Raw genomic sequence first — 24,480 nt, 5'->3', positions numbered from 1 at the left:
TTCCAATGTCAGGAGAACTGCAAGGAACCTATCTGCTATCCCAGGAGAGTTTCTGAATCACTGGTGAAACAGAATGCAGTAGGCACTTTTGTTTTGTTGGTTTTGTTTTTTTTTTTTGCCTCGAGTCAGAAGACACAAACTACTTGGAATGTATTGCATATGACAAGGAACAACCCACCCTTTACACTGGATGTATGATGTTATGAGAACACAGGGATTTTGAATGGATATTACCAATGCCACAGCATCAGGAATACTAAACAGCACTAGGGTGTAGAGATAAATTCTTCACTGTGTTTGGGTTATTCTTTTTTTCCCAGTTTCTTGTAGCCGTGCACACATCACTGAAATGTGTGGAATATAAAACACTTGCAAGTATTTTGATGCTAAAGCAAAAGCTTTGTTTATTAAAAAAGGAGCTGCAAAAGAGTTTTGAAAAGGACTCTAACAGTTCAGTTTGAGTATCCAACTTCCAGAGGGTCTTCTAGCCCCCCTTCCAAATAAGAAGCTTGGTACTACATGTTCTGTGCTTGGTAGAACCAGAACAAGAAGTACAATTGTTTAAACATTGTTCTGGGCAATCTGGGAATTTTATTAGCAACATTCTAATAAGCCCTTTGAAAGTCTGCCTTAATAATACTGAGCAAAACAGTACTTTGTCAAAAAACAGGAAGGGGAGTGTCAATATTTATGACAGAAATGTGCATAGAAGTGCTTTGAGACCACTTAGTTGAAGTGCTGTGTTTGGTCTTTTGCAGGCACACTGCAAAAGATGGAGATAGCTACTAAATTTTCATTAAATTTCTATGAACAGGCAAGCTGGGTCAGGCTGTCGGGGACTTTCTGTGCCACTTGTTCCAGTAAGTGCAGAATGGAGGCACTTCAAGCTGAGTCCATTTGAGTCACTGTCTTGTATCTCTCAACACCAAAGCATGATGCACAGGTACAATCATAGCTGCTGTCCCTGCAGTCTGGCTTTTCTCTTCTGCATTTACTAGACTGTTATTTTACATGGCTGAATAGAGCAGTTGCTGCTGCTTACTCTCTTGTATCAACCTATGCTCTCCCAGTGAAGTAATGGGGTCAGCCTGCTTACTTTCTCTCCTCCATGCATATGCACATAGACAGAGGAGATTTTGCACTTAAGGATGTTATTTTTAATTCATGTGCAGCTCACCCTTTGTAGAGAAGGAAGAGGGCTGATACACAACTCCTTGTCTAAGCAGCAGGTTCAGTCTCAAAGACAGACAGTCTCTTATTCAAAGATCTATAAGGCATGTATCCTCATATAAATACACTTTTTAAAGGTACATATGAATAAAAACTATAGATAAAGCTGTAAACTAAAAGATCAAGTGTAAGAAGCTGTCTTCCAGGCACTCAAAGAGAATACAATGGGGATCTGGCATATTCATCATTTCAGTGAATTTGTATCTACTCTTGCAACCAGCAGATTAATTAATTATAAACAATGCATGAAGCTCACAGCATACACTTGTAAGACTCCTTAGGAAGCTGCCAACTTGCAACTTCTATAAAACTACTCGGAATAGCTCACAGAAAGACAGCAATCCCATTTTGCAATCAGTGACTGCAATTAATGTCTCTTCATCATACTAAAGTGTGACAGCAATATGATAATACTCATCCTCAATGTGTACTGCTGAGAACAACCAACAATTCACCTATAGATTGTAGGGGAACATTTGAGCTCCAGAACAACCTCTGCTGTACACTGGAGCTCTGTCTTCCTTACCTTCAGTTGCCTTGATTGTGTAGCCATTCTCTTCATGTGGTGGTATATCAAGAAGCTGCATGACCCTGTCCAGCAAACCATGCATGATCTCAAACCCTGGGCTCTTGTTGTAATAAACAGCACCTAAATGCCTGTAGTTTCTTGCACCTACATCTGAAGAAGAAGAAAGCAATTATGTTATCTGGGGAAACAGTCAGAAATGTGAAGAAAGACTTAAAAGTACCCTATGCCTTGGGCAGGAAACAGGATTGTTACAAGTATCATTTACACAGTGACAGGTACCAAGCATATAAAGGGTTGAGGAAATCAAAAGCAGACAGCAAAAATGCAAATACTCAGTTACTAGGTATAAGGAGGAAACTTACAGCAATAGCATTCCTTTTTAAAAAAAAAAAAACAACAACCCCAAAACTCTTCTGATCTATAAATAGTTTTAACATCTGAGGGGAATGAGGGAGTAAGAACTTCAGTGGTGACAGAATGAAGAATGAATGAGTAAAAAGAGCAGGTCTGTCTGGTCTGGAAGTGAAGGTAGGGCAGCAGCACTCAGTGACATCATTGCATATGTAGGGCTTTTATATTTCTTTCCAGAAATTAACCCAGAAGAAAAGCACATGACATTTGGTGTATGCCAGGATGAATTATGTTTTTTAATACAATCAACTTGTGTTCACACTGAGCGTGTCAGGACCTCTGGTCACAAAACATTTCAGGTGAACTTAGTGTTCCCAGGAACAAAGGTACTGCACTGCATACAGCTCATGGGAAGGGTTTGCCTAAAGGTCCCTTAAATTAGTGACTTCATGGGAGTTATTGCAGCATCTTTGTTCTGAGTTGGACCTCCACATAGTTCTGGACATAATATCAGAACTGAGCATGTTGGGCCTCAAGAGATTATTTTTTTACTACAGCTATCAGCTGTTTGCTCCTGCATTCAACACAAGAAATAAGGGATAAAAAAAATCAACAGGAGGCAAGCTCAAAACGGGAACAGGAGCAGGTTCTTCAGGCAGAAAAGTTGAGGAGTGAAACTTCCTGCAGGATTTTGTGGGCACTTGAAGTTTACAGGGCTCTGAGAAGGTTGAGGAAGCTCCTAGGAGATAAATCTTAGTACAAACAACCCTGTTTGAGTTGGGAAGTCCCCGAGCTGGAGACCCTCCATGGCTGGACCAAGGGACCACTCTGGAAGTACTACATATGTGTGTATCTGCTCCTGTGCTTTCTCTGGAGCAACCACTTGGAGCTGGTGTTACAGGTTACAGGGCTGACCCCCCCCAGTACTGACCTTGGTGCCTGATGCACAGTGATCCTAAATGCAAACAGAAACTTTAGCACTCATTCAGTGTTCCCCAAACTGTTCATATCTACCATATACAATGTTAGAGATGATTTTAAAATTAAATTTACGTCTTGTTTATTTTCTCCAACTGACCATTTAGGAACAAAAAACACATCAAGAAATAAACAGGAAAACATTTTAGCAAATGACTAGAAGGAGCATACACAAAAGATGAAAGCACAGCCTTTTTGAGTCAAAAGTCATTCAAAACTTCTGGGGCAGCAACTTGGCAATACAGCTGCAAGTTCTCTTGCAGGCTACTGAAAGCTGAACTTACAGTAAGCCTGCATTTTATCACTCAAGATCTTTTTCCTGTCATTATAGTAATTTGCAGTGTTAAACGGTGCTGAAGAATCTAATCTTGAAGTTTAAATGGCAACACAGAAAAGTACAGCCAGCAGATAAAATATCAATAAATGCAGCATCTGATTTCTGGTCTGAGCACACTGCCTGTTCAGTCCCACTCTATGTATCTCTGTTTCCCAGATCTACTAAGATACCAATCAGTAACAGTTTCATCAAGAGTGGATAATTTATTTTCACATTGTACTGAGCAACAGAAATGAAGAAAATGGTTTGACCTTCCTGGCACAGCACATTCTTTGGGCTAGACATTCAGTAGAATGATTTCCTTTTCTGTGAGTCACGATGCTAGTAGAATTTGTGGCAACTACCTGTATTTTTATTTCATTATTGCCAGATAGTCAATAATGTCTTCAGATCACTAATCTTCAGTAAAGCATCAAAAATAAACATACACAGCCATCTTTATACCTCATGTTTTCAACTGTAGGAATCCTTGGTAAAGGAAAGGATGCATTTCCAAGCATTCAAAAAAAAAGCAATGTTATAGAACTTACTCCCTTAAAGAGTTAGTTTGCAACACAAGAAGTTCATTCACTAAAGGAATAGGAACTGCAGGCAAAAGCTGGCAAATGTTAGAAATGCTTCAGTTCTTTATAACTCACTTAAAAGATCTTTTGTGTCACGCCATGAAACATTTCTAGTTTTTAAATGAGCCTGTCAAGTATGTCAACCTAAATTTTGTGTCTATATATCTAGGTATTTATGAGACTTCAAAGTACTTCCTGGGGATGCTGCTGAAAAACAATCCAAATGATGGGCAGCTGGTTAGGAATATGTGAGCTAAAAGAACAGAGAGGGAGTTGAAGTTGAAGCAGTGTTGTGTGCTGCTCCCTTCCAGATTAGAGCTGCTTCAGAAGAATGACTTGGTGATCTGAAAGGGGTCACCTGCTCAGTGACACTTGTCTCTTAGCTTCACAAAAATCCCAAACTATTTTCTCCATGTAAGTAATACTTCCAGACAGTTTGGAAAAATGCTTCAAAATACAGCAGCAGCTGTACTCACAAATGATGTACACTGTGCTAAATGTCTGCTTGCCAAACACACCAAGATCACTGGTCAGAGGTGATTTTCTGATGGATTAATTCCTTTCGTTGTGCTTAGGGAGAGAAAGGGTCTTCTCTGTTTTCTCTGTTAGGACTGGTGGTGTAAAGTGATGATTTGTACTCTGAATCAGTGTAACTACCCTACCAGAACTGACTCTAGTGTTACAAGTTAAGCACCTAAATGCTGTGCAACATATTCAAAATTGGCACATTTTCTCCTGCCTTGAGAAGAAACATTTCTGCTCAGATTTGTTTCCTTGTAGCCTGATATTATATCAGGCACACATTTTGCTCATTTAGCACGTCAAACCTTTCTGCCAGATATGTCTGAAGAGGCACATGTTCAGTTCACCTTGGTAAGCATGAGGTTCTGTGTAACGAGGGATTTTATTACAAACCTGTGTGTTTAAAAGAGCTACATTCATTCACACATGAATGACTACTAGATGCCATTTCAAATACAGTTAATGTCAGTACTCTTTTGACCCATACTTTTTAAATTATTAATTGGGAATTCTGCATGCCAAAATCATGAAATAATAAAATTAAATTAGTCAGTCTGATGACATAAGCCTCCTGCTGGAAATCTCATTCCATATGTGAGAGGACAACCCTACACTGCTCAATGTTTGCAGAATTACAAGTTATTTCTTCTCCCTTTTCAAACTATTTATTAGCAAGTTTGATTCTGGAAATAGATTTAGGTAAGACAGTAGTTGTCTCCAGTATTGTATTTAGAATAATTTCAGATGCTGTTCACAGTCTGCAAGGGCTCAACATAAAAGGGCTTCCCACAAGCACAGGGTACTAAGCTGCTGCCTCAGAAGTCTTCATCTTTCATCTTTTGCAATGGCTCCCATCACAATGAAGTCTAGATTATAAAACTCCTGAGCAGCCATCCACATAAATGGAAGCTTTCAGGAGTTACAATTACCACGCACAAAATAAAACTAAGAATTTAACTTGCAAATTTTAGAAAGCCAGAATAAACACACCCCTTGGTCCAAGATAAATAGCCTCACTCTTGGTTCTGAAGAATGCTGTTGCTATTCTGCCATCTCTACCACATTTTTTACATTCTAGATAATTGCATGCCCAACAAGGAACGGGCTGCACCACCAAACTGCCTGTATTTAATAAAAAGGTCTACATGGTTTGCTAAAACTGCATATTTTGCTTGGCAAGGCTTTTTTTTTTTTCTTTAAAAAATGTCATCTACAAATTAAATTCATCACCAAAGCAATTTACTTGCCATTTTGTTTATGCCTTATATAAACCTTTGTTTTGCAGATCCCAGATACCTTACACACAACCACTAAAATCTGAAACCACCTAATGAAACAACAGAATCATTTCAGCTGCTGAATTTTAAGTAACATCAGCCTTTCTCACTGAGAGGCAAAACTTCAGAGTTGCAACTTGGTTTACATGCACTTCCTCCCAAAAGCTGTAGCTTGTGAGCTCCTTTTCCCCTAATATACCATATAGAAAGAAATTACTGAGTAAACACTAGACAAATGTTAACATTTCAAAATCTGGTTTTATAGTTTACTTTACACTGATGTATTTTTACAGATTAAAAAAAAGATAATATGAAATTTTGATCCTGTATAGTTAAACCAGTGCAAAGAGCCCCCAAAACAGGAGGAGGGATTTCACTGAAGCTTTTGAAAAGCAAACCAGCTGCTTTGGCTCTCATGTAGAACAGTTAAGGTTACAGAACCATTTGAAGGAAGCCACACTTTCTTACGTAGTTGGATGAAGTAGAAAGATAAGGAAAATCTTTACAGATGAGAGAGGAAATTTTATACTGTCAAGCTTTTTATACACAGACTTTCTCCCTTCTTTACCCTCTATCTGTGCTACCAATCTAATTCTTCATATTTGAGTACAAGCAGTCCTGTTGAAAGGTGACAGAAAGATAGAAAAGGGATTAGTGTTGAGACATACTGACCCCAAAATTTTCCTCTGAATTACAGCTCTCCAGAAGAGAATCTGTTTGCAAACACAACCTGCTATGCACTTGACACATGCAGCTCTTCAGCCAGCACAGCACTGCACATCTTTGAGACTGCAGCTCTAGTGTTGTAGTAGCAGCAAGCCTTCAGTAATTTACTACCCCCCAAGGCTTGTGCCACTTCAAAACATGACCACCAGGTAGTTTCTTTCATAAGTTATATCCCTGATAACAACACAAAGCAGCATGAGATTAAGAGCGAGTAAAATGGGTGCATAACACAAGCAATTTAGAGCAGATTCTTTCTTTGTGCAAACTTGTCTTGCATTGATCCTTAGAGTTCTGCAATATTCTTGACAGATTTTGAGGGATATTTAGATGCCTAAGAATATTTGCAATGTACCTGCTTGCAGTTTTGAGAACATTTAAAAGGGAAGCCTATCTCTATCCACTCTAATATCAAGCCTGCTCTGCCAATCTCAGCTCATGTGCTACCTACATCAATAAAAAGACCCAATGCAGTATGCAACAACTGCCACATTTGTAAAGAATTTGACAGATTTACTTACTTTGACCATTCGGGGTGTAAACACGTTTCCTTTACCACAGATTTTGAGGCCCCTTCTCTTACCTGTGTTAGGATCTTTTACTACAATGTCAGAAACCTCAAAGAGTTTGAGAGGCAGGGGCATCTTTCGGTTAGCAGCGATGGTTTTCAGCAGCCCAGGAACGAGGGTTGTCCGTGCCACCTGCAGGACAAACAGGGATGCTGCAAGTGAAATACCTCCCAAAACCAGCTCGTTTGTTTTCTTGTATTTTTTTGTAAAAGCAGTCAGCTTTAAATACTGCAGTTGTCTCTTATGTTTAAGCATCTTGGCTTGAGGATTATTGAGCGTGGAAATGCACATTCTCTGTGTGTTCTTTATACTGCACTTTCTGCATCCAGGTGAGCCTAAGAACAGGTATCATTTCACATATGCTTGAGATGCAGGGCAGCAAACAAAGTAGTACTGAGAAGAAGGGTAAGAAAACTTCCCTAAGTTTAATCTAATTTATGCAAAAGGTAAATACTAAGCATTATTTTAGAAATACCAAGTGCTACCTGAAATATTATCTTGGTATCTCCTAATAACAAGCAATGGCACAGGAAGAATCAAAGTAACATAAAAAGAAACATCCACACTGGAGTTGAGGACAACCTGAAATAACTAGAAAGACAAAAAGCAAGCAGCAAGCATTGTACTGTTGTGCTGAAACTTTTCTTAAGAGTGTTCACCTTAGTGTTTCTTAGGCTAGAAAAAAAAAATCCCTCTAAATTTAACTTCCTTGTAAAGTAGGGAAAGCATCTTTGCAAAAAAAAACCAAAAGAGACTTTCAAAACTAAATGCAAAAAGCCATGGGTACACTTTTAGGTATTTTCAGAATTCTTGAGAATCCAGCAAAGATCAAATATCTAGAAATGGGTAATAAAATACTTAAGGAGCAATACAGAATTTAAAATTTTTTAAAAAAGGGGAGGAAGAACAATAGTGGTTAATTTAAAAAAACAAAACAAACCAAATCCTATCTGGAGCTGAGGAAGCTTTGAGATTGCCAGGTTTAGTAATTCCATTTCTACTGAATGGCTTTTCTCAACATGGGAATTGACCAGCCTGGCATTTTGTGTAATAAGGCAGCCCAATTTTGCCACATGCTGTCACCTAGAGCATGGTACTTGGTACATGGTTCTGGGCCCCTCAGTTTAAGAAGGATGTAGAGGTCCTGGAACAGGTCCAAAGGAGGGCAACCAGGCTGGTGAAGGGACTCGAGCACAGACCCTATGAGGAGAGGCTGAGGGAGCTGGGGGTGTTGAGGCTGGAGAAGAGGAGGCTCAGGGGAGACCTCATTGCTGTCTACAACTCCCTGAAAGGAGGATGTAGCGAGGTGGGAACTGGACTCTTTTCACAGACGACCTTCAACAAGACAAGAGGACACAGTCTTAAGTTGTGCCAGGGGAGGTTTAGGTTAGATATTAGAAAGAATTTCTTCACGGAGAGGGTGATCAGGCTATGGAATGGACTGCCCGGTGAGGTGGTAGATTCTCCGTCCCTGGAGACATTTAAAAACAGACTGGATGTGGCACTCAGTGCCATGGTCTAGCAACTGCTCCGGTGGGTCAAGGGTTGGACTAGATGATCTCTGAGGTCCCTTCCAACCCAGCTAATTCTATGATTCTATGATTACTGAAAAGCTAAGAGTATTTCACACCAAATAAAGTGCCTCTCAGTAAAAGAGTAACAGAAAACTGCTGCTAGCAAGTTGAAAGATGAAGAGCATTATTTAGGAGCTAATGGAGGAAAAGTAGCTCTGTAGTTGATAAGGTTTTCCTGTTGCTTTCTTTTTTTTCCTTATTAAGTATAGAATATGTGGCAAGGTTGCTCCCAAAACTTTACCTGAATCATCTCACCTGAAACTCTGCAGTTTTGGGGTTTGCTATGTGCACTGCATTTGTTGCAGAGATATCCATGCCAAGTTTATCTGCAATGTCTTCTTGAGAACACTGAAAGGAAGAGACAAAAAAAAACCCCACTAAGGTCAAGGAGTTAGACATTAAGTCAATGATGAAGTTTGATAACAAGAGTGAACAATGCAATTGTGGCTCTTGCTCTGGGGCTCCATGATGTGTGTTCTCACACACAACACACAGTAATTAAGCCCCAGTCTTAAGACTAGGTAAGCAAACTGGTTTATCTACAGAAATTAAATGCTAACCAAAATAAAGCTAGTTGACAGAAAACAAACAAAAAGGCGAGTGTTTATTTAGGCTTTTATCATGGATTGCCCTCATCTGTTTTAAAAACAGAGGCCCAGATTCTGCTTCCTGATGTGCAGTAGGAAAAGCATTTAATTTTATTCTGAAAATAGTACTTGTAAAGGGAATGGTACCTGAGCTTTCTCACAAAACCAATGCCTTGCCTACTTGCAGAAAGTGAAGTACTGTCTATGAAAAAAGAGGCCATATGGCCAAGCCTCCCATGTCCATAGCTGCATAGGATTCTCACAGTTCATTGTTATTTTAATTTTTTTTTTTTTTTTTTTTTTTGAGCTGGAGTCTTTTTAAAGCCCTTATTCTCAAGGTGTATCTTAAGGCTGATCAGTAAAGCAATACAGATGCACTTTATCAGGCTCAGATGATGTCTGTGCACACACAGCAGCAGATGCTATGGATAAGATTTCCAGAATTTATATCTCTGTGGATGTATTAAAGAAGCCAACAGCAGACTAGGCATGCAACAGAAGATTTCCTAGTGCAGTGCAGTTTCCCAAAGTCTTCCCTTTGTAGTGGTAGCACTCCAGTTGATAGACCAAATGTGAGGAAAATGATACCACGTGAACAAGTGGATTAATGAGTACAAAAAAATAGTCTTAAATGAATGCTAATCTTAGGGGGAGAAAGCTGTGGTGGAGTTTTCAGATGTGTATCTATGATTTAACTAGGTACATTTTGGCTAAACCAGAGCTCCTGACAGGAAGAGATGTTACTGTGTATGAGTACAATCCGGGGCTCAAACCAAGAAGCAGACTGCATGCACAAATGCCAATAAGCAGTGTTTGTCACTGGGCTACAGAATATTGTAGCATAAATGATATTCCTCATAGTCAGAGGCCTCCTGCTGGTGTTTTGATAAAGTGCTGGTGACACAGCAGCCTGTGGGTTTCATCATGCCACAGCAGAAATACAAATATGTAATGGGATAACACGATACACTGCCTGATCTCACAAAGTCCTGGTCTTGCAATTCATGAAGGTCCTCAGATGCAGTGATGGAATATACCCAATGCTTTTAAGCATATTTTCTGTTCAGTACTAAAAAACCTGAATTCTATTTATTAACGCACCAAGAAAATCTCTAAAAGCTTGGCCATTTTATCCATAATATTTCCCCAAAGTGGTATTACCACAGGTAGCCTGAATATTTTTGTCAAATACTAACACTGCAGGAAGTAAAACCAGTTATTTTCCTGGTTACTTAAATGAGTTAGTAATAAAATATTGGAACTAGAATATGTATTCTTCAGACTTCAGTGAGTTTAAATTTTACTTTTGAAGCTCTGTGGAATCTAAATGTGTTAAAATTTTATTCAGCCCATTTGGATTATTATTATTTTTAAAAGAACCTTTCAAATGTGTAGAATTATTTTAGGAGCCTGCATCACTGTACCTTAACATCTTCAAGTAAATTACAAAAAAAATAATCTGTCATCTTAAAAGGTTGTGTACTTTCAGGGATGTGTATTGCTAGCCATCTACTAAGTTTTAAGTTCAGGAAAATGTTGAGAAATTCAAGTTCTTAACAGAATATGGTAGCTCCCTATATGCTAAAATAGCTCCAAACTGCACTTTAAGGCAAAGGCTTTGAGCAGATCATGCAAGAGAAAAGATATTATAAAATATACAGTCTATTTTCAATAGCTGACTCTGTGAATCTCCACGTATGGACAGTTACCATGTATGTGGTATATTTAACTTTTTTTTTTTTAATAGTAGCTCAGGTTCTCTGATCCAGTTCAGAACTATGGCAAAGGAGTAGGAAGGTGTGGGCATGACAAAGATTGTGTTTCCTACTGAATATTTTATTTCAATAAAACAATTTTGCTGTAAAATTTCAGTATTGGAGATTATGCCAGCTGCTAGTACTGGAGTGGATCATGCTGCTGTTGAGTCCTAATTCTTGGTAAAAAAATGACTAGCGTGGCTGTAACTAATACCTGCCACCAGTGGTAGCAATTACTGTGTTTTTATTTGTTCTTCCATGCAAAACATGCAGAAAAAGAAATCCTGTGCTGAAATCTACAGAGGAATTTGTGTCCTCTTTCTGTGCATTACAACTTTCTTAGATACTCTTAAAACTCCTAGACTGAAATACAAAAAATACAGAATAATAGGCAAGTGACAACAATAAAAAGAGACAAATAGAAACAGGTTGATCTCTAAACTGCAGTAACATCCACCAGAAAGTATTAAATTTTTGTTTGTTTTCCAGATTATCAAGCTATGATGAATTTCCCATCTGGTGGTCAGTCTCAAGAGAGACTCACTGTGTTACAACTTCATTCCATCAAGTCTAACTCAAACCAGTACTTGAGCAGCTATTTTGCCTCTATACTTAGAAACACATTCTGTATTAGCATTGACTCATTAAATTTCTGACCTGTAAACTCACAAAATATTATAGTATCATTCCAAAGCACTAGCAAACAATCAACTTGCCAAAACAGTAGAAGATAATACTGGTGCATTTATACACCAAGATATCCTCAGACCATCCTCTGCAGTTTTGGCTGCATCATTGCTCCAACATGCAACTAAGATAAGAAGGAAATCAATACAATATACCAGGGCAAAAGTGAGTGCTTCAGTGAAACCAGCAGCTGCCAGGTCCAGTCTCAGAAGTTCCGTGAGCTTATTGAGGGGGAGCTAAAATGAAACAAAAGAGATTTCAGCTTCCATCTAAGAACATTTTTCTCTTCTTTCCTGAGGTGATTCTGCCTGTTACATTATGGTGAATTCACTTGGGAGGTACTATGCTTGTGAAAGCATCAGCCAGCTGCCTCTAGGCTTGCCTGAGGAAATGAATCTCCCAATTAGAGATTTAATACGGGCTCCCAACTTAAGCCCTGGTTTTTTTTTTGTTTTTTTTTTTTTTTCCAAGTACCAGCGACCACTGGTCTTAGACTTATTCAAATCAGTGGGGCATCTGTTTTGTATCCCATCCATGGTAAATACTTCTCAAGGCAAAGCATGTCAAAATATTTAATTCCTAGGTTCTGTTTTCCCCAAAGCCCTTCTGGCATGCACTAGTCATTTACTGACAACAGAGAGTTTATTTGAAGGGGCAATCTTACTTGATTAGCCATGGTGTACGTTTTCGGAATAGTCATCTGAATGTTGTTATAACCATAAGCTATTGCTGCATCTTCTATGATATCACAGGCATGCATAATGTCAGATCTGGTAGGAGGGATTTCAACCTCTAGATTGTTCCCATTCCCTATGACGTCCGACTTCAAACACATCCTGGTCAGCAGCTTTGCAAGGCTTGATGGAGTTTCACTGAAAACAAAAGAAGAGAGCAGCAATTTATGGATCTTGCACTTGACTGCCTTTTCAAAACTAGTCATTTTTTTTTCTGCTGCATTGCCTTGTAGCCTGAAGAATCTTCAGTGCTGTATGGACTACACATACCCTTAGCCCTCTATCAGAATTAGCTCAGATACTGAATATTTTTTTTTTACATTTCATTACAGTTGTGTCAGGTCATAAATAATCATTTTATTACCCTGAAAGCAGGGAAAGAAGTCTTACAGAGTTGACCTAATTACCCGAGATTGCCCCTGAATTTTTGATAAATTAGAAAAGAAATTCAAGACTTCATAGTGTGAACCTTTTTGAAACAATGCAATAATCAATAATTCCTAGAACTTTCCATGATTAGTGTTTGAGTAAAATCCATGTTTTCGTTTGCAGCAACACACCTGATTCCTAATTTCTTGTTAATGAGTTCAGGTTTCACCTTCTCTTTTCGGTAAGCCAGCTCCTAAAAAGAAAAACAAAGCTTTTCAGCATACACTACCTCTGCCATTTCTACCTATGAGGATTCAAGTTTGATATCTTAGTAATGAAGCTTCTTCTCATTGAAATACTAAAATGACATCCACAGAACACAAACAGGATTCTCAAAAAAAAAAATATTATAATAGATGAATGCAGTGTGAAATCCCTGTTACTGACATTTCCAGGGATTTCTGATATATGGAAGTTAACAGTTTCTGAAAGGTTCCAGTCACCAGTTCATTCTAAGTCAAAGCCCTAAAGCAGTGAACAGTCATGCATGAAATCTCGTGGTCTAGTAGAGATCAAATGACTTTTAGGAGGAAAAGGAAAGAAAACATTGTTTCCCTATTGGCATGGAAAGATCTATGGGTATTTTACTTTGTAAGTTTGCAGCTTATTTAAGAAAGCTTTTTTGTATGTATTTACTTCGGTGTTTCTAAACTTCTAGATATCCTAATCCTTAAAAACCTTATCTAAAATGGGGATTTTTTTTTTTTTTTTTTTTTTGCTCCATTTTATCTAGGGAAGCTACTTTGGTTACTGAAGAGATTTCTGTACTGTTGGATATCTCCCAGATTCTTTCTCCCAGGTCTTTCCTCCATTGATTAAAGATGACATTGCTAAAAGCAGAAGCTAAAATACCACTAGAAAAACCCTGTAAAAATAGGTTTCGTTCCCTCTGAACAATTTGTACTTGCTTGATACATCTGATTTTATGAACTCAACCAAATCTCTGTCTTCAGTTACTTTCAGGAAACAGGAAGAATTGCTTTCTCTATACTTATTAAGGGAATAAAAAAAGCAAGACTTCATTACTGCAGAGAGGTCTGGGACTCTGGATGCAGGCAAACCTGTACTTCAAGACATCCTCTCTTACAGACCTTTATATAGTTGGAGCCTATAAAGTGAAAGGCTGAAAAATCCAGTGCTACAAGGTTATTTTAACTGAAGGGCATGAAGGTTTCCAGATCTGATAAGGAAGTTATGCTGAGGCTGATTTCAGCTGTCCAATGGCTTAAGCCCGAAGGACATCTTCTTGTATTCAGTTTTCCTGATTTGGAACACGTAGGTTTTAAAGGCTTTAGACACAGATTATGACCTTTGATTGCAATCTTTACTTGTTCCTGAATAAGTCTGTATCATGTCAACTCTAAAGCACAATCATGGTTACCACTTGTAACTTTAAACCTTACCCTTTTTCTGCTATCAAGCTGTTTCAGTGAGGCTGTATTTTTAGCCTTAGCATCAAATGAGCTTCAGAACAGATCTCTAGTTTTTTCCTAGATAAAGCTGGAGCTGCAATTATTTTTTTGTGGTGCTGGAGAAGGCCCTGACTCCGTAGTATATATATTGATATATATATATATATATATATATATGTGGTGCCATGCTGATCTTCTACACTTTACCTCAGAACCTGTATGTATTGCCTTAGCAGAAGAGAGGGCAACATTGCTCATCCCAAACTTTGTGTAAATAAAATCCTTTCCCCAAGGATGCTGAGATACAATATCACTCTGCTTACCGGGTAGATGTGGGTCTTCCCACTAGGATAAACTACTTCTGCTGCTTCAACTCTGAGACAGAGAGAAAAACAGGAGTTAAAAATGGTTTTTTAACCTGTGACCCAACTGTATTCTCTCTCTGACTAAAGATTTATACTCACGTGAATGGCTTCTCACAATATTCACTAAACATGGTGACTATAGTATCAAGAACAATTTTTGCCTACAAAATAAAGATAATCACATTGAAATCTGTCATCTACTTGTGCTGAAGTAGACAAAGTATCTTGGCAAAAAATGGAGGAAAAAAATCTTGTCTTACACTCTTTAATTCTATTCTTTTTAATAACAAGTAAAACTGCAGCAGTCTGGAATATCAGACTGAATTTTAAAACATGGGGTTTTTTCTGCTGCAAAGACTTGTATGCAAAAACTTCATCTTTGGTTTTCAAGGTTCTGAGGCATTTCTGTATCTTTCATAAACTCTGCTCTGTAGATACACAGGGTCTTTATTACCAGTTGGAACTGGGTCTTCTCAACCTTTAGTCTAATTCACAATTTCACTCAAGTTCTGAGTGAGAATGTAGGGAATAGAGGACTGTGCCTTGTTTAGAAATATATTCTCCAATAACCTTGTCTGAAAAATCTTTTGATTTACAGTTAATATTTTCAAAGATTAGAATAACAGAACACTTTTACTATGAAGCCAAGCAGTGGCAGCAAGAAGCAGTTGTTTGTTTGGCTAGAAGCCACTTCCCAATGTGTAGCCAACATATCATTGTATATTAGAGCAAATTAAGTGTTTTTGCTCTTAAGTGTAAAAAAACCCCACACTTTAGGGAAACTATCAATGAATGCTCAACCTATATTCAAGGACAGTCAATTATAACTGCTAAGGTTTCATGCTTCAGCTTTGAGTTACAGAATTTCCATATGGAAAGACTTCAACTGGACAGTTATTTACACAGCATCCCTGCTTGAAAAAAAGATAAGTAAGAAGAAAAAGTGTCATTTTCCTTCCCTTAGCCCAAATTTTAAGTAGGAGACAAAATGATTCTTTACAAAGAGTATTGCAAAATAAGAAAAAACAGTGATTATATTCTTTTCAAAGCCTTTCAGATTTAGGATGTGTTCAAAAAACTGAACATTTAGTCAACATCAACATACAGTGAATTTAAAATCCAGTGAAAATGCAGCACTGCCTAAGATAAAAACCTAAAACAGCACTGAAGGAATTCCACACAGTTCTGTGACCTGTCCTGCCCTTTTGAAATGGGAGGTGTGCTCCATACAGTAAATGCCTGCCTTTTATAAGCCTTTGTAATAGAGACTTATCACCCAAAGGGAAGACAATGATATTGCAGCATACCAAAATCAGGAAAGATCAATTTACCTTTGTAATGTCAGTGCCTGTACATTCAATAAACACATTTCTGGTTTTTATGCTTATTTTTGTATGATCTCCTAAAACATAAAGACAGAAAGAAATGTTACTTTTCTTGCAATGACACTGATATTTACCCCTTTTGTTGTACAGAAGTATCAGTCATCTTCTGCAGCTTAAAAAATTACTGCATCTACTACACCAACATTCACAGTTCTTACCACAGTAGCAGCTAGATTTTATTCTTTTTTAAGTTTACAAATCAAAAAGAGGAAAAAGGCCAAAGTTACTGACTGGGTTGTGCCTTTCATTGAAAGCATCCAAGTACCCAGTTGAAGAAGCAAATTAGCAGAATACTTGCCATCTGCTGGCTGCAAAGTGCTGCTGCACCTCCAGGGTGCATCTTGCCTCTCCTGGCTTTAATAACACATTTTGATGTGTGTAAGAAAGTAGCCTTGGGCAGCAATGTACAAAATAGTTCTTAAAAAGTGATTTAGACTGATAACTACCGACAGCTACTTCTATGAATAACCAAGATCTCTTAACACCATCTGCTGATGTGCTAAGGGTCTGTCTAGGTTAACTGATTCATATCCTTTGATATGAGTGAGTTCCTTTTAGGCATGAATTTGCTCTGTGCCTGTACTTGAAGTCGTGAGGTGTGCACTGAGGCACTCAAAATTATTACTCATCTGGAAGCAGAAAGGTAGAAAATACACATTGGGCACCATTTAAAGCATCTCTCTTGCAAATTGGTTGCAAGGTCCCCTGGTAATTGATTCCCTACAGAAGTGTGGTTCTGTTAGTATGCTACAAGCAATCCTGAGAAGCTGTTCAGAAACCTGCCTTGCACTGTCTGTTAGTTATAGGTGTGCTGTGATACCTTGAATGAACTTCACTGCCAGTAACCATGCAGCATGAGAGACATCCACACTCTTAGAAATGTATAGGCTCCTCTGAAATCCAGCCTCTGTCCTTCTGGCCTGTCCTTGCACAGTCACTAACACAGGTGCACTCCACAGGTGGCAAAGGAAAGCAAGCACTTGGATAGACACAAACATTCTCACTCCCTTTGTTTGACACTGAGCACCATGATTCAGCTTCTGCGCTTTAGTTTCCTACCTGAGAAACTAGGATGCAGCCAGACTGAAAGTCAGGTGCATTACAGCTCTTAAGACTGAGGGATTTTGTCATCCCATCCCTAAGATGCTGTGCTGTACTGCTCTGCAGATGGAATGTACTCAGCTCTTCTAGACTCACTGCAAAGCAAATATAACATTTTCCTTCAGTGCTTGTACATCATCCAAAAACCCAACACAGATGTTTAGATTTCAGTATCTGTTTAAAAAGTACCTTTAAACTCAAAGTGTCTCTCAAACAGTACTCTTTAAAATTGAGGCAGGTGTTAAATTTAGCTCAACCTTCCATAAAAAGCAAACAATATGCAATGTTTACTATGTGGAATGCTCTGAAGTTGAAATGAGGGTAACAAAGAAAGATCACTGCTGGACAGCACTTCTAATTCAGAGCAGTTGTTCATACTAGTCCCTGCCAGAGTCTGAGCTGCCTTTTAAAAAGATTTGGTTATATGTTTAAGGGTAAGGTCAAATAGGAAAAATACATCCAAAGAGATCATCACTGCAGATTTTATTGGTCATTGTAGGGAAGCAGTTACTGATTCTTGACCTAAATATATAGGTCTGATGAACTATCCTTGTTAAAGGAGTACTTGCCATGTCATTACCTTGTTTCAGTAAACATGGTTCTAAAAAAATCACCCATAGTTTCTTTTGTATTCAGAAGAAATCCATGTTTAGAAACAATGGAAAAAGGTCTAGGCCTACTCTATGAACAGACCAAAGTCTTCTGGAATAACTTGTGTGGTGACAAAAAGATTCACAAGAACTGGTTCACACTGATTATAAATACACTGGGCTTAAGATCTAGATAAAAAGATTCCTACTGTGACCATTTAGAGTGCCAGTCAGACTGTTAAATAGTTGTCAGTTTACAAAATCATTTCTTCTCCTTTTCTTTTAGCCAAATGACTGAAAAGTGTCCACCTATGCAAAAAAAAAGCTTTCCTAACATATATTCCTATCACAAAAAACCTTGCTTGAGCTTATACCATACAAAACTAGAAGGGGATGAGAATCTAAGTGGAGAGGTTTGCAGTGGGACTTCTGCATCTTCTGGATGAGAACAGAGAACACAAGCAATTTGGGGCAGCAAAAAAAATTTGGCTGAGTTGAAATTGAAAGAGGGAAAGAAGACAAATCATAAAGAAGACAATTTCAAGAAAACAGAATGATGAGTATTACACATCAGTTTATGTTAGAAACTGTTAGTGTTAGTGACCTGTTAGTGATCTTACCATTTATGATTGGTGGCATGGACAGAACAACACCATTGCTGTCATAAATAACAGGATAGAGTGGCTTGTTCTCAATGAGGTGTAAATAGTGCCGAAGATGGCTGTCAGTCTGCAGAAACAAAACACAGCCTAAATCTCACATTGGTTCACTCATTGAATTCTACACTGCCAAAACCCCTTGCTGAGATGACCAGGACTTTTGAAAGAGGGAAGGATTGGGCTTAGAGCCAGGTACTTCACTAGCAAAAGCTGTTTGCTCTCAGAAGCAAGAAAACTTTGAAATGAGAGAAATGGATTTTTGGTTTCCTTCAGAAATATTAAAAATTGTTTCTTTAAGGATTCTCTCAGAGGTGTCTGAGTAATGCTGTCCAAACAATACCCATGCTCACCAGAGCAGACCTTTCACTGCCAAATCCAGGGGCACAAATCCTTGGTTTATATCAGCCTTCCACAGAGGTGATAAAAATTAGGTCTATATTAAACTACAGATTTCTGCTTAAATTTGGTTCAAAATTTACATTTGTTTCAGTGACACATGCTCTACCAAAACAATACTTTTAGTCTCTCTGACACCTCTTGTTTCCTAGCTCTCTTACTCATCTTTAGCCAGAGGTCTTTGAGAATTTATCTCTGACTACAGTGTGTGCTCCAGCAAAACTGTGTATTGCCATGATGGTTGTAACAGTATCGTTTTCAAGTGCTGACATTTAAAGTGGCTTGTGTGAACATCACAAAATCAGACCTGATAGGATGATTTCCTAGAATTTACCTGGTTGCATCAGGATGCTGAGCTGAGAGGAGTGCCAGAGTCTTTTACACTGCTACACTTGTCTACTACATAGTTGGATAAGTAATTCAAAGTTCTCCCCAAGTAAATTGGCAAAATTAAAATAACATTTTAAAATCTGATATAATTCACATCCAGCTTTTCCCAGCTTTGTACACTAAGTATCTTGGTGTAGTTAGTGTACCTAGTGTAGACAGATATATATATACAACCCTTTTACAGTATTAAGAGCATCATAAAAAGCAGTCGTGCTGATAAATGAGAGAGTTAATATCAAACTCACTATTAGCCACATGAAAACATTCTGTATCTTTCATGGGCAATTAAGTATTACCATGCATTTCTCATGAATAAGAAGGCTGAGGAATGTTCACTGAATGAAGCTACAGAAAATAATTGTATTGGAGTTGTAAGAACTGAATAACAAGGACATGAGACACTAAGACTTGGAAATGTATTTTCCTGCATTTAGTGCAAAAAGCCTGAAAAATCCCACTTACCCTATACAGATCCATAATTTGTGAAGCTGTGTATTCCTTAGATTGATTCAAGGGCTTGAACTTAATTTCAGAAGGTGCTTTTGCAGTAAAAGTAAATGGACCAGAGATGGTGTCCAAGTCATGGGTGCCTATTGCTACTAACTTTCTTCTCCTAGAGAGAAAGAAGGCAAAACAATGATTTTACTAGTAATATCCTTTGAGACAATCTCATGGTGCTCTGTATTCCTTTGTATTCACAGACTTCACTGAAAAAGCAAACGGCAATTTTGAGAAGGATAGAATGTTGACAACACAGTAATATTCAAAGGCAAACCCAATGAGATTGCAAAATGCTTCTTTTTTAACTCTTTTAAGAGCTATTTGTGTTGAAAAATATTGAAAGCAGGCAGAGACAGACAAGGAAATGAAAAGAGAGGGAGCTGAAGAGAGCGGCTATGAAAGATTTTCCTTCGCATGAATATAAATAGAACACCTCTCTGCAACAGGGATGTTCATGTGATCAAATCATACAGGCAGGCAACTATGGACTTCTATAAATTTAAGCACTAACCTGCAAATGTTTTGGTGTAGTTTTTCCTGGAGGTCAATGAAACTCTCATAACGTTCCTTGGTAAAGGTTATGTTGCGAAGAACCGCAGCTACGGCGTGAGGACGGACCTGGCCAGTCTGTAATTCACACACAAAAAGCACTACACTGTGAATTTCAAGTTTTCAAAACACAGACTGATTAACTCTTCTTTAAAGTAGTAATCAAGTGGGGAATTCATGAAAAGAAATCAGAATCTCAAAGGGGGAAAAAAAAAAAACCTCAAACAAATCCACTCCAGAACTGCTGGAGGAAAGGAAGTTTCAGTGGCCAGGAAGGGGAATGCAAAGCAAGAATCTGGCATTTTGATTTGATCTGCTACAGGGTCCACCCAAAATGACCTGTCCATTGTTCCTCCCCTTCCCTAAGAATATATCACTATGAGTAAAAATACTTAAATTTCTTTAGCTCTTGTTTCACAAATAATATTTCTAGTTTCACTGCTCTTAAAAACTTCGTACTGATGGTTCCTACCTATCTTGATTGTTCAGAAACTCTCAGCAAATTCACAAAGATGCAGTTTTACAGTTTTACCTCTGCAGTAATCATCAGCTTCTGACGTTCACCCTCAGCTGGTATTATCTTTTCATACCTGGGGATGTTTATCCTAGAATAAAACCAGAAATAATCCTGTAACTGGAAAACAGGAAGTTCCCAAAATGCAGGAAACTACAGAAATGTAGCAACAATTATATGTAACTAACTTGCTTAATAACATTTTTTGGCATGAAAATTAGCTAACTGTTTCAAAACTATTTTCTACAGGATGGTAAACTCTTCAACAGAACTAGGAGGGAAGGACTCAAGATGAAGTCACAGCAGAAGTGTGGAACAATTTGGATTGGCATTTATTACAGAGGAGCATAAGGAAATGGCATCCTGGGCTGGATCAGGACCAGCGTGGCCAGCAGGTCCAAGGAAGTGATTCTGCCCCTGTGCTCAGCCCTGGTGAGGCCACACCTCGAGTACTGTGTCCAGTTCTGGGCCCCTCAGTTCAGGAAGGAGATTGAGGTGCTGGAGCAGGTCCAAAGGAGGCAACCAGGCTGGTGAAGGGACTCGAGCACAGACCCTATGAGGAGAGGCTGAGAGAGCTGAGGTTGTTCAACCTAAAGAAGAGGAGGCTCAGGGGAGACCTCATCACTCTCTACAACTCCCTGAAAGGAGGTTGGAGCCAGGGAGGGGTTGGGCTCTTTTCCCAGGCAACTCTCAGCAAGACAAGAGGGCAGGGTCTCAAGTTGTGCCAGGGGAGGTTTAGGTTGGAGATTAGAAAGAATTTCTTCAGGGAGAGGGTGATCAGACATTGGAATGGGCTGCCCAGGGAAGGAGTGGATTCTCCGTGTCTGGAGATCTTTCCAAAGAGCCTGGATGTGGCACTCAGTGCCATGGGCTGGGAACCACGGGGGGAGTGGATCAAGGGTTGGACTTGATGATCTCTGAGGTCCCTTCCAACCCAGCCAATTCTATGATTCTATGATTCTGTGAAGTTCCTCTGCAGGCATTCTTTATAGAGGATAAGTCTCAAATGGAAGAGCAGTTGAAACATTTTTATAACAGATCCAAAACCCAATAACTTGCTATAGTGTAGTCCTTAAAAAATACATATAATAGATCCTTTCCAGAAACATCTAAGGAACTGATCTACATGAGAGATCATACTCAAAATCCAAGTAAGCAGCAAGGTTTTTTATGGACCAGAAATAAACTCATATTTGTATTTAAACAACCAACAAACCACATGAAAATCCCACAACTCTGCATTACCTTTCCTTAAAGATCTGCAGCCCTCGGACCAAACCTTCAAGGCACAGGAGATCATAACGGTTGGCAGGAACATCAATTTTATAGAGAACAGTTTCAGATGCACCCTTTGCCTTTTCTCCACCTTTTTCTTTACTTATAATGTCTTTCTCAGATGTCTGAAATTTAACAAAAATGTGTTTTTAACTTACAATACCTTAATGTCTAAAAAGAAAGAAAAAAACCACTATTAGAGTTTGAATTAAAAAAAAAAAAACCAACACATTACAGAAGCAAAAGTCTGCAGACCAGCAGATCTCAGTGCAAAACTGGGACCCTATTTTTGGCCACACATTATCAAATGACTTGTCATATCAAGTCTGCTCTGAAATAAAGCATAACATGGTATTCAGATGTATGACAATAAACATCATTGAAAGACAAATTAATCCAAGGTGAAAAGCAAAAGCAAACCATGTCTAGTTGAAGAAGATGTACATGGATACAGCCAGCAGAGCCAGCAAATTTTCACAGATACAAAGTCCAATTCAGAATTTTAAATGTAAATTAGTTACAACTTTGTTATCTAAGTTCAGGACAAATCCATTTTTCTGGATATTGCACAGAAGAACGATGAATACAAAGCAAAGCCAAACAGATCCCTTGCAATATATGGTCTGTGAACATATTTATGCTTCTAAATAAAATGGGGCCAGAGTGTGAAAACCAAGACAGAGTGCCAACAACCACCAACCATAGCAATATGCCGTCTTGGAGGTCTCCTACTTACAAGATGATTAACTTTGTAACTCTGGCTTTCTTTTCCAGTTCAAAAAAAATCCACGTTGGCCCTTGGTCAGCACTGTACCAGGGAATGTGCTGGAATGCACTACAAACTCTTGCTCAATGCAAATGCTGTCACATCTACTGAAAAAGTAACCCCCCCCAAAAAAACATTACTTACGATTTCATCAAGCTCCAAACCAAACTCAAAGCAAAGCTCATCAAATTCTTCATCAGCTGTGAAGAAAGAAGGTGACTTTGGGTTAATAACGAGATGTCAGACTTTTGAAGTATTGTTTTGTGTTTGCTTTCGGTGTGTAGAAACAAGCTAATAAATGCTACTTTGAAAAAAGGGGCAAAAGTAATTCAAATAATTTTGCTTATATTTGAATCTGACTAGCACTTTATTCAGTATGTGTTGCATTTATTGACATATTATTCTCACAGTCATGGCAAGAGCTTCTGAACCTCTGAGTCTTGCTTCACTACCAGCTTGTCAGCTGAGTCAGAATAATTCTGACTTGAGCTGATAATGGAAACAGGAGCCAGGAACTGGACAGCTTCTGCCCACAGCTGCTTTTATGGTCAGTCAGCTTGCCAGCCAGAGGCTGCACAGAGTGAGTACCACAGCCCTGCCTCAACACAGAGACTTCCACGCGTGTCCAGGGAACTGACCCACTCCAGGGTGGGATGGATAAACTGCTGCACGGCCCGAAACAACAGCTTGTTTTATCAGCCAAACAACCGGTTCCTAAGTCACGTTTCTGAAGAATGGGGGGAAGAAGGATGGAATAGAACCGTGCTATGAATTGTTGGCTTTGTTTCATCACATCTTCCAGTCTGACCAAGCCAGTCCAGGGAAGCTCCCAGGGGAACCGCCTGTGGCAGAGGCTCGGTTCCGATTTCAGGAGCGATCTGAAGGGGAGCGGGGAGCTTCGGGCCGAGAGGCGGCAGCGCACCGGTCCTGCCCGCCATGCCGGGGCCTGGGCACCCGGACACAGCCCCCGGTGCTGCTGCTGCTGCCCCGCGGGCTGAGCTCCCCTGAGGGTCAGTGCAGCTCCGGGAGCGCGGAACAAGCGACGAGGGAACGGGCCGGGCCGGGGAGAGCAGCCGGCGGAAGGCGCCAAGGGTGATGGGAGGCAGTCGCCCGGCAGGGCCAGGAACGCCTCCTGAAGAACAACCGGAGGATCCCCGCCACCTGTCAGCCAGGCGGCTGCACACCGGTGCCTCAGCACCGTGCGGGCGCGGATCGCCCCGGCGGGCCGGCCGAGAGTCGGGGTGAGGGTAAGAGCGTTCCCGCGCAGCCCGGTCCGTCCCGCGGCACTCACTGTACGTCCTGCCCAGCGCCTGGAACAGCACATCCCGCTGCACGCTGACAGTCGGCATGGCGGAACACGGCTCCTCCGCGCCGCACCGCCCCGCGCCTGCGCGCCCGCTCGCCAGGGCCCCGCCGCGCCTCCTCCTGCCGCGCTGCCTGAAGGCTACCGGCCTTTCCTGCGCCCCGCACCCCTCGCCCCTCAGACTCTTCGGGGTGACGGCGCGCAGACAGCCCGGCTGGGCGGCCACGGAGGGAAGTCCGCACATCTCTTGTGCCCAGAGAGGAGGCGGGCAACGCTCCGAGCACCGGCAGCGCGTAGGGCAGCTACAGCCGTGATTGATATCAGCCCGTTGGCCGCCAGCGCCTCATCCCGTGGCTGGAGCCGTCCCAGTGCCGGCATCCGAGGGAGCGCTCGGCGCAGCGGGACCGGACTTGGGGATGGACGGACG

General features: G+C 39.9%; 1 protein-coding gene across 1 annotated transcript in view; it reads right to left on the bottom strand.

The window, feature by feature from the left end:
• Positions 1 to 24,133, bottom strand: part of FARSB (phenylalanyl-tRNA synthetase subunit beta) — a 38,176-nt gene extending 14,043 nt beyond the window's left edge. Inside the window, exons 1-16 of the mRNA XM_030456549.1 lie at positions 24,042 to 24,133; positions 22,895 to 22,950; positions 21,955 to 22,109; positions 20,728 to 20,800; positions 20,158 to 20,273; positions 19,608 to 19,758; positions 18,321 to 18,429; positions 15,956 to 16,026; positions 14,724 to 14,785; positions 14,583 to 14,634; positions 12,979 to 13,040; positions 12,349 to 12,556; positions 11,840 to 11,920; positions 8,909 to 9,001; positions 7,094 to 7,211; positions 1,757 to 1,909 (exon numbers count right to left, since the gene is read on the bottom strand). Coding sequence (XP_030312409.1) covers positions 1,757 to 1,909; positions 7,094 to 7,211; positions 8,909 to 9,001; positions 11,840 to 11,920; positions 12,349 to 12,556; positions 12,979 to 13,040; positions 14,583 to 14,634; positions 14,724 to 14,785; positions 15,956 to 16,026; positions 18,321 to 18,429; positions 19,608 to 19,758; positions 20,158 to 20,273; positions 20,728 to 20,800; positions 21,955 to 22,109; positions 22,895 to 22,950; positions 24,042 to 24,099 — 1,618 coding nt within the window. The 5' untranslated portion in view covers positions 24,100 to 24,133. The remainder of the gene's footprint in view (positions 1 to 1,756; positions 1,910 to 7,093; positions 7,212 to 8,908; positions 9,002 to 11,839; positions 11,921 to 12,348; positions 12,557 to 12,978; positions 13,041 to 14,582; positions 14,635 to 14,723; positions 14,786 to 15,955; positions 16,027 to 18,320; positions 18,430 to 19,607; positions 19,759 to 20,157; positions 20,274 to 20,727; positions 20,801 to 21,954; positions 22,110 to 22,894; positions 22,951 to 24,041) is intronic.
• Between the last annotated feature and the right edge of the window lie 347 nt (positions 24,134 to 24,480).

Source organism: Calypte anna, chromosome 9 (genome assembly GCF_003957555.1).
Source record: "Calypte anna isolate BGI_N300 chromosome 9, bCalAnn1_v1.p, whole genome shotgun sequence".
In the NCBI taxonomy this organism is placed as follows: domain Eukaryota; kingdom Metazoa; phylum Chordata; class Aves; order Apodiformes; family Trochilidae; genus Calypte; species Calypte anna.
This window is presented reverse-complemented; position numbering and strand designations above follow the sequence as displayed.